Genomic DNA, 17,637 nt, shown 5'->3' with positions numbered 1-17,637 from the left:
AAACAGCAACCCGATCAAAATTTAAAATTATTTGGTGAACACATATATTAAAAATAAACTAAATGATAATTTTTTACACATATAAGCATTTTAACAATTGTATAATATTTGTGTATTAAGCATATTTAGAACTATATATGTAATCGTTAATATGATTCTATCGTTTGGTTTTATTTTTGCATTGATTGAGAATTGTTTGGGCAATTTTATGCTTTGTTCTGACGTCCACTAGGAGACTGCATAAACTCACTTCACTTAAATTAAACCCGTTAACGCTCATCAAACAGAGTAAGCTATCATCCCCTATATACTGATTTCACTAATTAATTCCAATTCTCAAAGTGGCACTTTGCCCAATTAACATATTCACATCAGGTGCTTGAATGACATTGTAACCAGTAATTACTTGCAAATAAATCTATCAGCTGCAACATGGATCCTTATACAAATAAAGGAAATATATTTTGTTCACATAAATTGTCATTGTAGTAATTATATAAATTATATAATTATATAACCGTTCCGGCAATGATGTTTATGTAAAACTGTTTTAATTACATGTGGATTAATCTATGATATAATGCGCTCTTAATTGTATGACTAATGATTTTGCACTTACCTGAGTTCACTCAAAATGATTAAGTATTGTACAGCACAAAAATTAATTTAGAAAAATGCTGCTTTGTAATTATGATAATAGGCTGGTGTGGACAATTTAAGAACTTTGAAGTGTGGTATTTACAGGAGCCTGACTCTGGGTGAGTGAGTGATGAGGTACTAAAGGAACTAATTATAGATGAGAATTCATAGCAGTAGTGAAGATCAGGTTCATTAACATGTTGAAGTATGCACATGTGTGTGTGTGGACTGCAAACGAACAGACCTGGAAGGAAAAAGAATTTTACCTGTTCTACTCTTGACAGTAACTGTAGAAAAGAAGTTTGGCTTTTAAAAACAGTGTCAGCTGGGGCTCACTCTCACTTCTGAGGTTGAAGATTGTTAGTTCAAGTTTCACTCCAGAGACTTGAGCACAAAATCTACTCCAATTCAGCACTGAGAGTGCCGTCTTTCAGATGAGACTTTAAACCGAGGCCCCATCTGCCCTCTCAGGTTGACGTAAAGGATCCCATGGTATTATTTTGAAGAAGAGCAGCGGAGTTCTCCCTGGTGTCCTGGCCAATATTTATCACTAAAATAGATGATTTGGTCATTATCACATTGCTGGTTGTGGGACCTTGCTGTGAGCAAATTTGCTGCCGTATTTCCCTACATTACAACAGTGACTACACTTCAAAAGTACTTCACGGGCTTTAAAACGCTTTGAGAGGTCCTGAGGTTGTGAAACTATAATAGTAAAGTTTGTCACTGGTGGAAAGCTAGCAAGAAGTAGAATTGCATAGAATTACATAGACTTTACAACACACAAAGAGGCTATTTAGCCCAACAGGTCAATGCCAGTGTTAATGCTCCACATGAGCCTCCTCTCACCTTATTTCATCACAGCCTATCAATATATCAAGACTAAATGACATTGCTGTAGAGTTTGGGCAGTATTTCATTGTCTTGATACAAATCTGTTGCTTCCATCAGGTCCATTGAACCAGAGCTGAAACCGCTGGCATTAGGCATGTCCAATCTGATTGTAAGAATGATCGGTGAGTCTGGTCATGTTAACTATATTTTGAAAGGAGTTTTTGATAGAAACAAAGGCCCTGATTTTAGTCAGCCCGGCGAGGCAGACACACGATTTACGTCCCGCCTGATTTTACACTCTATTGAAATCAATGGTGTGTAAAGTCAGACAGGGCGTGAATCAGGCGTCCAACTCGAACCTTTCCTGTTCACACCAGGCAGGTTAGATTAAAATCGGGGCTAAACAATTTCACATTACTTGTGGTCAGCTGTATTTATGGTCACATTATGTGTAACCATAAGTACAGCTAAAAAAAGGTGACTGTTGCAGGTAAATATGTTTATGAAGATTTCCACTTGTATTTTTTGGATAAAATTGTTGTTTCTTATCTTATGCTTTCACTAGAAATAATGAGCAGAGGATATATTCGCAAACATTTAAGATGTTTATTGATCATTATCAAAGTCACAATAAGCATCTGAAAGTGCTTCAGACATCTGATCAGCCCGTGACTGGGGGAGTGCGTAGTAGTCCAAAAACTGAGGGGCATTAGTTTTTCTGTACACAAAACAAAACGTTTGCAATGAAGAAGATAAATTATTGGAGTGTCCATGGTCAGGAAAAGGAAGCAGAGAACAAAGGGAAAACATCGGATTAAGTTGATTTAGATAAATACTGGTACCCATTATACTCAAGGCAGAAAAAGACAAGCCACAGTCGGGCACATAGACTCTCACCTTTGAATTCGTATAGTGGTGCTTCATGCTTTATTCAGTTAGGACTTCAGGACGGCTGAGCTTTATGAGCATTGCAGCTATTTGAGCTCATCCAAAACTCTACTGCCTGTATCCTAACTCGCACCAAGTCGCATTCACCCATCACTCCTGTGCTTGCTGACCTACATTGGCTCCTGGTCCACCAACACCTTGATTTTAAAATGTTCATCCTTGTGTTCAAATTCTTCCACGGCCTCAGTCCTCCCTATCTCTGTAACCACCTCCAGCCCTAAAATCCTTCTAGAACTCTGTGTTCCTCCAACTCTGGCCTTTTGTGCATCCCCCACTTCCTTCACCCCACCATTGGCAGCCGTGCCTTCAGCCGTCTAGGACTTAAATTCTGGAATTCCCTCCCTAAGCCTCTCTGCCTCTCACCCCTCCTTTAATACGCTCCTTAAAACCTACCCCTTTGACCCAGCTTTTGGTCACCTGTCCTTATCATAGAATCATAGAAAGGTTATAGCGTTGAAGGAGGCCATTTGGCCCATCGAGTCCATGCTGACTCTATGCAAGAGCAATCCAGCTAGTCCCACTCCCCTGCCCTATTCCCCATATTCCTTTCAAGGACTTATCCCATTCCCTTTTGAATTGTCTCCTTCTTTGGCTTGGTGTTAAATTTCGTCTGATTACGCTCTTGAAGTGTTTTGGGACATTTTATTACGTTAAAGATGCTATATAAATCCAAGTTGTAGTTGTTGTTTCAAATATTACTTTCAAAAGTCCATATAAAAGCTGGAACTCTTTCCAACACTGAGTCATAGAGTCATAGAGTCATAGAGTTATACAGCACGGATAGAGGCCCTTCAGCCCATCGTGTCCACGCCGGCCATCAAGCCCTGTCTACTCTAATCCCATATTCCAGCATTTGGTCCGTAGCCTTGTATGCTATGGCACTTCAAGTGCTCATCCAAATGCTTCTTGAATGTTGTGAGGGTTCCTGCCTCCACAACCCTTTCAGGCAGTGAGTTCCAGACTCCAACCACCCTCTGGGTGAAAAAGTTCTTTCTCAAATCCCCTCTAAACCTCCCGCCTTTTACCTTGAATCTATGTCACCTTGTTATAGAACCCTCAACGAAGGGAAAAAGCTCCTTAGTATCCATCCTATCTGTGCCCCTCATAATTTTGCACACCTCAATCATGTCCCCCCACAGCCTCCTCTGCTCCAAGGAAAACAAACCCAATCTTCCCAGTCTCTCTTCATAGCTGAAGCGCTCCAGCCCTGGTAACATCCTGGTGAATCTCCTCTGCACCCTCTCCAAAGCGATCACATCCTTCCTGTAGTGTGGCGACCAGAACTGCACACAGTACTCCAGCTGTGGCCTAACCAGTGTTTTATACAGCTCCATCATAACCTCCTTGCTCTTATATTCTATGCCTCGGCTAATAAAGGCAAGTATCCCATATGCCTTCTTTACCACCTTATCTACCTGTTCTGCCGCCTTCAGGGATCTGTGAACTTGCACACCAAGATCCCTCTGACCCTCTGTCTTGCCTAGGGTCCTCCCATTCATTGTGTATTCCCTTGCCTTGTTAGTCCCTCCAAAGTGCATCACCTCGCACTTTTCCGGGTTAAATTCCATTTGCCACTGTTCCGCACATCTGACCAACCCATCTATATCGTCCTGCAGACTGAGGCTATCCTCCTCGCTATTTACCACCCTACCAATTTTTGTATCATCAGCGAACTTACTGATCATACCTTTTACATTCATATCCAAGTCGTTAATGTAGACCACAAACAGCAAGGGACCCAGCACCGATCCCTGTGGTACCCCACTGGCCACAGGCTTCCAGTCACAAAAACAACCTTCGACCATCACCCTCTGCCTTCTGCCACTAAGCCAGTTTTGTATCCAAAGTGCCAAGGCACCCTGGATTCCATGGGCTCGTACCTTCTTGACCAGTCTCCTGTGCAGGACTTTATCGAAGGCCTTACTGAAATCCATGTATACCACATCCACTGCGTTACCCTCATCCACACGCCTAGTCACCCCCTCAAAAAATTCAATCAAATTAGTCAGACATGATCTTCCCTTGACAAAGCCATGTTGACTATCCCTGATTAATCCTTGCTTCTCCAAGTGGAGACTAATTTTGTCCTTCAGAATTTTTTCCAATAATTTTCCTACCACTGATGTTAGGCTCACTGGCCTGTAGTTCCCTGGTTTTTCCCTACTCCCCTTCTTGAATAATGGTACTACATTAGCGGTTCTCCAGTCCTCTGGCACATCCCCTGTGGCCAGAGAGGTTCTGAATATATGTGTTAGAGCCCCCGCAATCTCCTCCTTTGCCTCACACAGTAGCCTGGGATACTGTGTATCCCAGGCTACTGTGTGAGGGTACTATAACAAGGGGACATAGATTCAAGGTAAAAGGCGGGAGGGTTAGAGGGGATTTGAGAAAGAACTTTTTCACCCAGAGGGTGGTTGGAGTCTGGAACTCACTGCCTGAAAGGGTTGTGGAGGCAGGAACCCTCACAACATTCAAGAAGCATTTGGATGAGCACTTGAAATGCCATAGCATACAAGGCTACGGACCAAATGCTGGAATATGGGATTAGAGTAGACAGGGCTGATGGCCGGCGCGGACACGATGGGCCGAAGGGCCTCTATCCGTGCTGTATAACTCTATGACTCTATGACTCTATTTCGTCCGGGCCTGGGGATTTATCCATTTTTAGGCCTGCTAAAACCGCCAATACCTCCTCCCGCTCGATGTTAATATGTTCGAGTATATCACAGTCCCCCTGCCGTATTTCTATGTCTACATCGTCCTTCTCCATAGTGAAAACAGATGCAAAAAATTCATTTAGAACCCCTCCTACATCTGCCGGCTCCACACACACATTGCCATTTTTGTCCCTAATGGGCCCTATTTTTTCCCTAGTCATCCTCTTACCCTTAATATACTTATAAAACATCTTAGGATTTTCCTTTATTTTGCTCGCCAGTGTTATTTCATGGCCCCTCCTTGATCTCCTAATTTCTTTTTTAAGTATCCCCCTGCACTTTTTGTACTCCTCTAGGGCTTCGTCCGTCTTTAGCCTTTTGTATCTGCCAAAAGCCCTCCTTTTTTTCCTAATCCATTCTCGTATATCCCCTGACATCCAAGGTTCCCTGGAGTTCTTGGAACCACCCTTGACCTTTACGGGAACATGTTGCCATTGTATGGTCTCAATCTCCCTTCTGAAAGACTCCCATTGCTCCGATGCGGATTTTCCTACAAGCAGCTGATCCCAGTCCATTTTGGCCAGATCCTGCCTTATCCTATTAAAATCGGCCTTCCCCCAATTTAGAACCTTTATTTCCGGCCCCTCCCTATCCTTTTCCATGACCACCTTAAATCTCACCGAATTATGGTCACTCTCACCAAAGTGCTCACCTACTAGCACTTCTTCCACTTGGCCGGCCACATTCCCTAGAATTAGGTCCAGTACCGCCCCCTCTCTTGTAGGACTTTCTACATGCTGGCTCAAAAAGCTCTCCTGGATGCACGTTAAGAATTTTGTACCCTCTAAGCCTTTTACACTCTGAGTATCCCAGTTAATATTGGGGAAGTTGAAATCCCCCACTATTATTACCCTATTATTTGCACAATTTTCTGAGATTTGCCTACATATCTGTTCCTCTATCTCCCCCTGACTGTTTGGGGGCCTATAGTACACTCCCATCAAAGTGCTTGCCCCCTTTTTGTTTTTAAGCTCCACCTATATGGCCTCATTAGAGGAACCTGCTAATATATCATCCCTCCTTATGGCAGTAATTGATTCTTTAATTAATATTGCGACCCCCCCTCCTCTTATACCTCCCCCTCTGTCTCGCCTGAAGATTCTGTACCCCGGAATATTGAGCTGCCAGTCTTGCCCCTCCCTCAACCATGTCTCTGTGACAGCAACAATATCATACTCCCATGTGTTTATCAACACCTTCAGTTCATCCACCTTATTCGCAAGACTCCTTGCATTAAAATAGATGCCATCCAGCCTTGCCCTCACATATTTGCCCTGTCTTCCAAGCTGACTTGTTTTTTTCTCTATATTTGGCTGCACATCACCCCCTATTGTAGCTCCACTCTGTATCCCATCCCCCTGCCAAGTTAGTTTAAACCCCCTCCAACAGTGCTAGCAAACCTCCCCGCAAGGATATTTGTCCCGCTCTGGTTCAGGTGCAACCCGTCCGACTTGTACAAGTCCCACCTTCCCCAGAAGCAGGCCCAGTGATCCAGGAAACTGAAACCCTCCCTCCTGCACCAACTCTTTAGCCACGCATTCATCTGTTCTATCCTCCTATTTCTATACTCACTAGCCCCTGGCACTGGGAGTAATCCAGAGATAACAACCTTTGAGGTCCTGCTCTTTAATCTGCTACCTAGCTCCCTAAATTCTTGATGCAGGACCTCATCTCCCTTCCTACCTATGTCGTTGGTCCCAATGTGGACCACGACCTCTGCCTGCTCACCCTCCCCCTTGAGAATGCCCTGTAGCCGCTCAGTGACATCCATGACCCTGGCACCAGGGAGGCAACAAACCATCCTGGAGTCACGTTTACGGCCACAGAAACGCCTGTCTGTTCCCCTTACGATAGAATCCCCTACCACTATAGCTCTTCCACTCTTTTTCCTCCCAGCCTGTGCAGCAGAGCTACCCCTGGTGCCAGGAAGTTGGCTGCTGCTGCCTTCCCCTGATAAGTCATCCCCCTCAACAATATCCAAAGCGGTATATTTGTTTGAGAGGGGGACGGCCACAGGGGACCCCTGCACTGCCTGCCTGCTCCTCTTACTCTGCCTGGTGGTCACCCAATTACTTCCTGCCTGTACAACCTTTACCTGCGGTGTGACCATCTCACTAAACGTGCTATCCACGACGTTCTCAGCATCGCGAATGCTCCTTAATGAATCCATCCGCAGCTCCAGTGCCGCAATGCGGTTTGCCAGTAGCTGCAGCTGGATACATTTCCCGCACACATGGTCGTCAGGGACACCGGAAGGGTCCCTGATTTCCCACATAGAGCAGGAAGAGCATAACACGGGGCTGGGCTGTCCTGACATGACTTACCCTTTAACTAATTAATTCAAATTAAATGAATCCCACCAATTTCACTTCAATTAAAAGGTATACTCAAGGGCCCTTGCTGAACAGCAGTCCCCCACTACACAACAGAGACCCGAGAATCCACAAACTCTAACCTTAGACAAATTCAGCAAGAAAATACTCACCAGCCAATCACTTACCTCTTCCTTGGTGACGTCCCACTTGGATTACTTTTTGCTTCTTATTTATCTTAGGTCCAGGAGTTAAGTCCCTGTGATGTCGCACAGTAGTTGTCTCTTGGTGCAGGTCTGCTGCTGCTTTTATTCCACAATCTCAGTCTTCTACTCTCAGATCCACTGCCGCTCTGCGGGAAAAGTTAGGAAAAGCAAGGCAAAGCAGCACCTCCTTCCCCCCACTTCACCGAACTCCCACACTTACCAAGCTCTCAGCACACTGTGTATCCGCACTGACAGGCCCCTGTATTTCTACAGTTGAGACTCAGATGAGTCAGGCCTGCCCCACCTTCAAGTACCAGTTGAATCTAGCTAACCAATTAACTTGCTACCGCAGCTCTCTGCTGAAGCCTGACAGAAACTTAAAAATTTAAACTTTTAAATTGACCTTAAACAGTTGAAGCAATATGCACTAGATTTAAAGAGATTAACCCTTAAACTCCCACACTTACCGAGCTCTCAGCACACTGTGTATCCGCACACGGTGCAGTCCGCACTGACAGGCCCCTGTATTTCTACAGTTGAGTCCTTTTCCTTCCTGTTCCAGCTGGAATTCCCGCTCCTATTTACTTCGGAGCTTTGATAGACACAACATGTCTGAAATGGGGAACCAAGAGGTGTGGCGGACGAGGGGCCTGCAGGATGTACGACTTGGATGCGTTCAGGTTTGTTGTTATTTCCAAAAGGTTGTTAGGCCTAGTGTAAATGATGGTGACACAGCAGCCAATCGTTACACTGGTCTCTGAGTAGCTGGTATAGCTTTAGTTCATTTAGATTAAGCCTCACAAGAATATAGTGACCGTGTCATGATATTATCAAACCTCTGTAATAGTCACATTCACTGCGGTTGCCATTTTCACTCTTAAAGGAGTGATGGGGGCTGAATTTACTCAGCCGTTCTGGTGAACTCTCGTTATAACTAGGTGGAATTCGGTGGAACAGCCTGGATACACCAAATCCCAACATGCTGGGAGTTCTCGCTCAGCCTAGTAAGGGACAGAGCGTCCATCCACCCCTCACAAGGCCAGTGACACAAAGGGGGAGGAGCGGGGACTTTCTAAACTGAGAATTCCCACTTCCTCGACCTCAGTGAGACCCGGCATAAGATTGGAGATTGCCAATGAGGTGAGGCAATCTGATCTCCAGAAGGGTGCAAATGGGCCCAACTGGGGTAAGCGGTTTCATGTCAGGGCCCCCAAAAGCTGAGTTACTTTTTCTTTTAAAGGAATTTTTAGTATCAGCACGTTTCTCTGAATAGTAGGGGGTGGAGGGGAACTGGGCACTGGAACCAAAATGGCAGCCTGGCACCAGAATTTCTTTCAGCATGGGGTTGACGGATTTCTGAGATGCACCTGCAGTGACAAAGATGCCCACCAACCTCATGTAAATGAGGTACCCTCCTACTGGCCCCGCATACTCTGGCAGGGTCAGCATTGAAGGGTAACTGCCTTGACCACGGGCTGAAGATTTTTTGGGCCCTAATGTTTCCATAGTAACAATTGGATGTAAAGAAATGAATCTGGGGCTGGGGTGTCCAGGCTTTTGTCTTCATGGACCATGTCACATGGAGCCTCAGAGGCCGCACATAAAGTTTAAATCCATGTTCCCATTAGTTTGTAATGTATCTCAAGTTACTGACATAACTTGACTGCGATCACCCTCCCCGAGCCCTCCAATTAACTTACCCTGCGACGGGGACCATTCGCTCTGGTGTCCGGCAGTGGCCTCTGAACTGTATGATTTTAACTGCCAGGCAGCTACTTCCCACCGACTTCCTGGCCGTTTTTGGTCGGGATGTCGGCCAGCGTCATGCTAATGAGGCCGGACGGTAAAATCGCCTGAGCCTCCCTGATACCCCTCCCGGAGGGGCCTGCTGCTCTCTAGGATGCGATCCCACCCAGGAGTAAACATCGACCCCATTATGTCAGTTTGTTCAGGATAAGACCTACCATGCCTCGATTAACAAGTTCCTTTGATTTATTTTAAACCCCAAACAACTAGATGAACAAGCGTATGAGGTCATATTTTTAAACTCTTTCTGATATCCTTCCATATTTGCAGGTATATCTACTTTGGAGTGGCTGCAGGAATTGAAGGAATCTGCTTTGCTCTGTATATTCCTTTTTACATGCAACTGAAGAAACATTTTCAATTGGAAGATAAGAAAGCACTGGGCAATGAATGTACAGAACTGGCAATTATGAATGAAGATAATGATCACATTGATTGTGATCTTTAGATGAGTGCAGTAGATCATGATCAATGAGCTGACTCATGAAAAAGATGGAGTGTACAGACAAAGAGAAGGCCGTGAAAGAAATTCCAAATCTGTTTTACATAATGGTAACGTTTACAATTTAGCGTTCCTAGGAAGTGCTCAAGATTAATGGATGCTGGTCTTCTCACGCAAATTTGGTTACGCACTCTGCATTGGGCATGTTAAACTGTAAAGTTTACCCGATAAGAAATTTTCTTAAGAGTTATCTAGGACATCTATAAGGAAAATTCTCAGTTAGTCTGTAAAACTCTTACTTGAAATTAGTACCTATAAAGCTATATTTGGTAACCAGCTGGCATAGTGGGTTGGCACACTTTCTGACTGGCTGGCACAGTGAGTGAACACACACTATAGTTGACTGGAACACTGGATTATCACACCCGCTGATTGGCTGGCACATTGGATTAGCACACCTCTGATTGGCTGGCACACTGGATTATCACACCCGCTGATTGGCTGGCACACTGGATTAACGCACCTCTGATCAGATGGCACACCAGATTATCACACATGCTGATTGGCTGGCACACTGGATTAACACACTCTCTGATTGGCTGGAACACTGTATTAACACACCTACTGATTGGCTAACATAGGGTACGGTAGCATAGTGGTTATGTTACTGGACTAGTAATCCAGAGTCATGAGTTCAAATCCTGCCATAGCAGCTGGTGAATTTAAATTCAATTAATTAGTTTTTTAAAAATTCAATTAATTAAATAAAAATCTGGAATTAAAATACTAATATCAGTAATGATGGCCATGAAACTACCGGATTGTCGTAAAAACCCATCTGGTTCACTAATGTCCTTTAGGGAAGGAAACCTGCCGTCCTTACCCGGTCTGGTCAACATGTGACTCCAGACCCACAGCAATGTGGTTGATTCTTAATTGCCCTCTGAAATGGCCCAGCAAGCCACTCAGTTGTAAAATCTCGCTACGAAAAGTCATAATAAGAATAAAACCGGACGGACCACCAGGCACCAGACACGACAGCGGCAAACCAAGTCCAGTCGACCCTGCAAGGTCCTCCTTACTAACATCTGGGGACTTGTGCCAAAATTGGGAGAGCTGTCCCACAGACTAGTCAAGCAACAGCCTGACGTAGCCATACTCACAGAATCATACCTTTCAGCCAACGTCCCAGACTCTTCCATCACCATCCCTGGGTATGTCCTGTCCCACCAGCAGGACAGACCCACCAGAGGTGGTGGTACAGTGATATACAGTCAGGAGGGAGTGGCCCAGGGAGTCCTCAACATTGACTCTGGACCCCATGAAATCTCATGGCATCAGGTCAAACATGGGCAAGGAAACCTCCTGCTGATTACCACCTACCGTCCTCCCTCAGCTGATGAATCAGTCCTCCTCCATGTTGAGCACCACTTGCAGGAAGCACTGAGGGTAGCATGGGCACAAAATATACTCTGGGTGGGGGACTTCAATGTCCATCACCAAGAGTGGCTCGGTAGCACCACTACTGGCCGAGTCCTGAAGGACATAGCTGCTAGACTGGGCCTGCGGCAGGTGGTGAGCGAACCAACACGAGGGGGAAACTTACTTGACCTCGTCCTCACCAATCCATCTGTTGCAAATGCATCTGTCCATGACAGTATTGGTAGGAGTGACCACCGCACAGTCCTCATGGCGATGAAGTCCCGTCTTCGCACTGAGGACCCCATCCAACGTGTTGTGTGGCACTACCACCGTGCTAAATGGGATAGATTCAGAACAGATCTAGGAGCTCAAAACTGGACATCCATGAGGCGCTGTGGGCCATCAACAGCAGCAGAATTGTACTCCAGCACAATCTGTAACCTCATGGCCCGGCATATTCCTCATTCTACCATTACCAACAAGCCAGGGGATCAACCCTGGTTCAATGAGGAGTGTAGAAGAGCATGCCAGGAGCAGCACCAGGCGTACCTAAAAATGAGGTGCCAAGCTGGTGAAGCTACAACTCAGGACTACATGCATGCTGAACAGCAGAAGCAACATGCTATAGACAGAGCTAAGCGATCCCACAACCAACGGATCAGATCAAAGCTCTGCAGTCCTGCCACATCCAGTCGTGAATGGTGGTGGACAATTAAACAACTAACAGGAGGAGGAGGCTCTGCAAACATCCCCATCCTCAATGATGGTGGAGTCCAGCACGTGAGTGCAAAAGACAAGGCTGAAGCGTTTGCAACCATCTTCAGCCAGAAGTGCCGAGTGGATGATCCATCTCGGCCTCCTCCCAATATCCCCACAATCACAGAAGCCAGTCGTCGGCCAATTCGATTCACTCCACGTGATATCAAGAAACGGTTGAGTGCACTGGATACAGCAAAGGCTATGGGCCCCGACAACATCCCAGCTGTAGTGCTGAAGACTTGTGCTCCAGAACAAGCTGCGCCTCTAGCCAAGCTGTTCCAGTACAGTTACAACACTGTCATCTACCCGACAATGTGGAAAATTGCCCAGGTATGTCCTGTCCACAAAAAGCAGGACAAATCCAATCCGGCCAATTACCGCCCCATCAGTCTACTCTCAATCATCAGCAAAGGTGTCGTCAATAGTGCTATCAAGCGGCACTTACTCACCAATAACCTGCTCACCAATGCTCAGTTTGTGTTCCGCCACGACCACTCAGCTCCAGACCTCATTACAGCCTTGGTCCAGACATGGACAAAAGAGCTGAATTCCAGAGGTGAGGTGAGAGTGACTGCCCTTGACATCAAGGCAGCATTTGACCGAGTGTGGCACCAAGGAGCCCTAGTAAAATTGAAGTTAATGGGAATCGAGGGAAAACTCTCCAGTGGCTGGAGTCATACCTAGCACAAAGGAAGATGGTAGTGTTTGTTGGAGGCCAATCATCTCAGCCCCAGGACATTGCTGCAGGAGTTCCTCAGGGCAGTGTCCTAGGCCCAGCCATCTTTAGCTGCTTCATCAATGACCTTCCCTCCATCATAAGGTCAGAAATGGGGATGTTCGCTGATGACTGCACAGTGTTCAGTTCCATTCGCAACCCCTCAAATAATGAAGCAGTCCAAGCCCGCATGCAGCAAGACCTGGACAACATCCAGGCTTGGGCTCATAAGTGGCAAGTAACATTCGCGCCAGACAAGTGCCAGGCAATGACCATCTCCAACAAGAGAGAGTCTAACCACCTCCCCTTGACATTCAACGGCATTACCATCGCCGAATCCCCCACCATCAACATCCTGGGGGTCACCATTGACCAGAAACTTAACTGGACCAGCCATATAAATACTGTGGCTACAAGAGCAGGTCAGAGGCTGGGTATTCTGTGGCGAGTGACTCACCTCCTGACTCCCCAAAGCCTTCCCACCATCTACAAGGCACAAATCAGGAGTGTGAAGGAATACTCTCCACTTGCTTGGATGAGTGCAGCTCCATCAACACTCAATAAGCTCGACACCATCCAAGATAAAGCAGCCCGCTTGATTGGCACCCCATCCACCACCCTAAACATTCACTCCCTTCACCACCGGCGCACTGTGGCTGCAGTGTGTACCATCCACAGGATGCACTGCAGCAACTCGCCAAGGCTTCTTCGACAGCACCTCCCAAACCCGCGACCTCTACCACCTAGAAGGACAAGAGCAGCAGGCACATGGGAACACCACCTGCACGTTCCCCTCCAAGTCACAAACCATCCCGACTTGGAAATATATCGCCGTTCCTTCATTGTCGCTGGGTCAAAATCCTGGAACTCCCTTCCTAACAGCACTGTGGGAGAACCGTCACCACATGGACTGCAGCGGTTCAAGAAGGCGGCTCACCACCACCTTCTCGAAGGCAATTAGGGTTGGGCAATAAATGCCGGCCTCACCAGCGACGCCCACATCCCAGGAACGAATAAAAAAAAACTGGATTAACACAACCTCTGATTGGCTGGCACACTGGATTGGCCCACCCTCGTATTGGAAGGCCTAGTTGGTTAACACACCCTCTGACTAGTTGGCCTACTGAGTTAACACATTGTTTTTCCATCTCAAAGAGCCCAGACCAATAGGATGACAAATGTTGAATTCCTGCTGTGAAATATTAATAATGGACACATTGATGTGTTGGTATGAAATTTTTCTGTCTGCTATTTTAACATTTAAAATAAATAGCTTAATACATTTGTTAACATATCAGATAAATAGGAGGGTAGAGACTGCTCAATAGTTCCAAAGCTCTCAATCCTGTAGGATAGTGTGTAATATAACAGGTTAACAGCTTGACATATGTAAAGTACCATCGTATATAGGGGCCCACAGTGAAAATAGAGAGAGAGAGACAGAGAGAGAGCAAGGCTAACTGAATTCTGCTGTATACACAGAACAGGTTGCTTGAGAAAGAACAAACACCAAACAGAACTAAATCAACAGGCATAGATGTAACTAACCACAGTACTGACCAAAGCTAATTATGGATAAGTAAGAGGCTTAGCTCCAATGGCATTTGAATCATATGACTATGGTCGTGTAAGGGATAAAGTACTGCCATGGATACAGAATCCAGGCCTGGCATAGCAAGTCACAGAAGCAATCCTAGGTTCAGCAATACGTTGGCAGGAGTTTGCACTGAAACAGATCATGTTTGCTGTGGAACCAGAAAGAGCTGGTTTGAGTCCATTTCAAACCAAGCAGAGAGCACATGGTGCTATACTGCAGCTTCGAAGGTGTAAATTGTTATCAATTTCAATGAAGATGAGCTCAGATCAGAGGTGTGAGGAAGCTAAGACCAATAAGAGAGGATTAAGAATATGATAGACAAGATTGAGCCTGGACCTGGAGGCCCAGGCCCGTAGAACTGGTTTAATCAGGTTTTGCCAAAGGAGGAGACCCAACATTCATGAGAAGTGAGGATATGTAATGATAATTAATGTTAATGGAAAGACTAGTTTTTACTATAAGTATGTGAAGCCTGTAAGGGGCAGTAGCAGACCCTAATGTGAGGAGCTCGTAAGGAGGCAGACCTTGGTTCTTGGAAAATTCCCAATAGGTATTCCATTTGTAAGTAACTAGACGTAGTGTGTAAACTGCTTAACTTAATAAAATCGTGTCAGAACTCGCTTTGGCCTCTGAACCTTATTTGGAATTCCGCATTCCAACAGATCCTATTCCTGGTGGGTATGGGCCCACATTGCAAACTGCCTGCCTGTTTGACACCAATATGACTACTTCATTTAGAAAAGTCATGAGGATATTTGGTACAGGAAGTGGATACGTTCCCACTATTCCAGGAGAGGGTGGTCTTCTGAGCTTGGGGCAAAGTCACATGATGAGGCAAGGCGGAGCAAATGTTACTGTGCTACTGGCTGTGCTGTATCTAGCCGGCGAGTGTTTGATGAAGTACCTGAAATGAGGAAGTACTGTTACCTGTCACCTCGAGCACAAAGGCTTAGCAAAATAGAATTTTATTGAAAAGACAAGAATTCCTGTTAAACTGTGGGAAAAGTCCATCTTTTGTGGAAATAGAGCATCAATTTACTGATAAAATGGGCGGAAGTAGGGATAATTACTGTGTTAGATCGAGGATAGTTTTAGCTCCTTTGAGAATAATAGACTCGCGGGGACAAGTTTGCAGGCATGGATCAAGAAGGCCTTTAACAGAAAAACTATTCATGGAAGGCGGACAATGTACAAACTCATGGGAACGCTGTAATTTCCTCTGGACAGCTCTATAATGTCTGCTATTCTTTAGGTTTAGCAAACCAATCAACTTTACATAGGAACAGGAGTAGGCTATTCAGCCTCTTAAGCCTGTTCTGCCATATGCTGGCATCTACGCTGGTAGATCTCTTGACTCTGAGTCAGAATGTTGTGGGTTCAAGACCCACTCCAGAGACTTGAGCACATAATCTCCGCTGACACTCTAGTGCAGCACTGAGGGAGCGCTGCACCATCTTTCGGATGAGATGTTAAATCCTCTCTCTAAAAGATCCCATGGTACTATTTGAAGAAGGCCAGTGGAGTTCACCCCGATATCTTGGCCAATATTTATCTCTCAACCTACGTCACTAAAACAGATTATCAGGTCATTGTCACGTTGCTGTTTGTGGGAGCTTGCTGTGTATTCCCTTGAGTATAGGAGATTGAAGAGTAATCTGATCGAGGTGTTTAAAATGTTGAAAGGATTTGATGAAGTAAAAACTATTTTCTCTGGTGGGGGAATCCAGAACAAGCAGGCATGATCTTAAAATTAGAGCTAGGCCATTCAGGAGCGAAATCAAGAAGCATTTTTTCCACACAAAAGGTAGTGAAATCTGGAACTCTCTCCGAAAGACTGTGGATGCTGGGACAATTGGTGCTTTCAAGACTGACGTTGATAGATTTTTGTTAGGTAAGAGTATCCAGGGATATTGAGCAAAGTTAGTTAAATGGAGTTGAGGTACAGATCAGCCATGATCTAATTGAATGGCGGAGCAGTCTCGAGGGGCTGAATGGCCTCCTCCTGTTCCTAATGTTCCTATCCCAAAGCACGTCACATATAATAAATTACTTTGAAATGAACTGACTTGTTATTTAGGCAAGTGTGCACAGCAAGATCCCACATACAGCAATGAGATGAATGATCAATTTGTCTGTTTTTGGTGGTGTTGGTTGATGGAAAAATTAGCCAAGGGCATCAGGATAATTCCTGGTCCCCTTTGAATGCTACAATGGAATTTTTAACCTCCATCGACATTTGTGTCACGTTTACAGATACCCTGACTGTATGTGGTATCTGGAGATAATATTAATTCTTTTTAAAAACCTCTATTAGTCACAGTTTTGTTGTCCTCTAATGCACGACTAGTACAGACTGAAAAACATTCTAAGTGCTATAACTGTGCCTAAACCTGTGACTAAATTGGGATGTAAAATCTACAGCTTGAAAAGATGAATAATAAGGCCTGTAGTTTGATGTCTCAATTTTTATAACATAATGAGTTGGATACGATTTTTGCATTAAAATGGGTCCGAAAGCAGGGTTACACAGTATATGTGACAACGAACAGCATCCTAAAGGTTAGTGTCGAACAAGTGCAGAATATTGGGTGGACACGATTGATGCATTCTTCACTTTAAATGTTAATGATGGAAAATATAAAAATGACAAATGTGTGCCAGACCCATTTGTTAGTTGTATCAGAGAGGAACTAGTTCTGTATCATTGTTTCTATCACCATGGAATAATCTATACATTTCCGCAACAAATGAAACGACATGGAACATGTACAACACAATAGATGCTCTAACCATCTTTGATTGCATTCCACTGATGGGCATCTGAATTGGGAATCCGTGTGTCTGCCATCTGGTCTCTCTTTCATCCATCTTATTGTTTTAGTTTCTTTCAAAAGTGATAGCAATTACAGTGTTTCACAAATTTAAACCAGGTTGCTGTTAACTTTATTTTTGTTACCTCACAAAACAGGATTTGTTTTTTTTTAACATTGCCCAGTACTTTTACACTATGCTTTGTGATGAGGTGTACATCCACTCCTGACGTTATGGGGCACTTGTAAGGTGGGGAGAGGATGGTGGCAGCCATCTTGGCTTCAAATAAGTGGGCACAGGTGTCCCTGATTAAGCAAACAGGCAAGGGGGGTTTATATAAATCAAATATTTCAGATTAGGGGCAGACTGTCAGCATGGAGAGATATCGGTCTGGGACAAGTTTTGACTAAGTGTATTTTGTTTGGTGAA

The 17,637-nt window shown here is 44.9% G+C and overlaps 1 protein-coding gene across 1 annotated transcript in view; it reads left to right on the top strand.

Annotated features, from left to right (window-relative positions):
• LOC137341467 (solute carrier organic anion transporter family member 1C1-like) overlaps nt 1-9,934 on the top strand; it is a 42,841-nt gene extending 32,907 nt beyond the window's left edge. Inside the window, exons 12-14 of the mRNA XM_068004570.1 lie at nt 1,591-1,655; nt 8,219-8,336; nt 9,733-9,934. Coding sequence (XP_067860671.1) covers nt 1,591-1,655; nt 8,219-8,336; nt 9,733-9,910 — 361 coding nt within the window. The 3' untranslated portion in view covers nt 9,911-9,934. The remainder of the gene's footprint in view (nt 1-1,590; nt 1,656-8,218; nt 8,337-9,732) is intronic.
• Nucleotides 9,935-17,637: the final 7,703 nt, after the last annotated feature.

Source organism: Heptranchias perlo, chromosome 24 (assembly GCF_035084215.1).
Source record: "Heptranchias perlo isolate sHepPer1 chromosome 24, sHepPer1.hap1, whole genome shotgun sequence".
NCBI lineage: Eukaryota > Metazoa > Chordata > Chondrichthyes > Hexanchiformes > Hexanchidae > Heptranchias > Heptranchias perlo.
The sequence above is the reverse complement of the archived record's forward strand: the minus strand, read 5'-3'. Positions and strand labels throughout refer to the sequence as shown.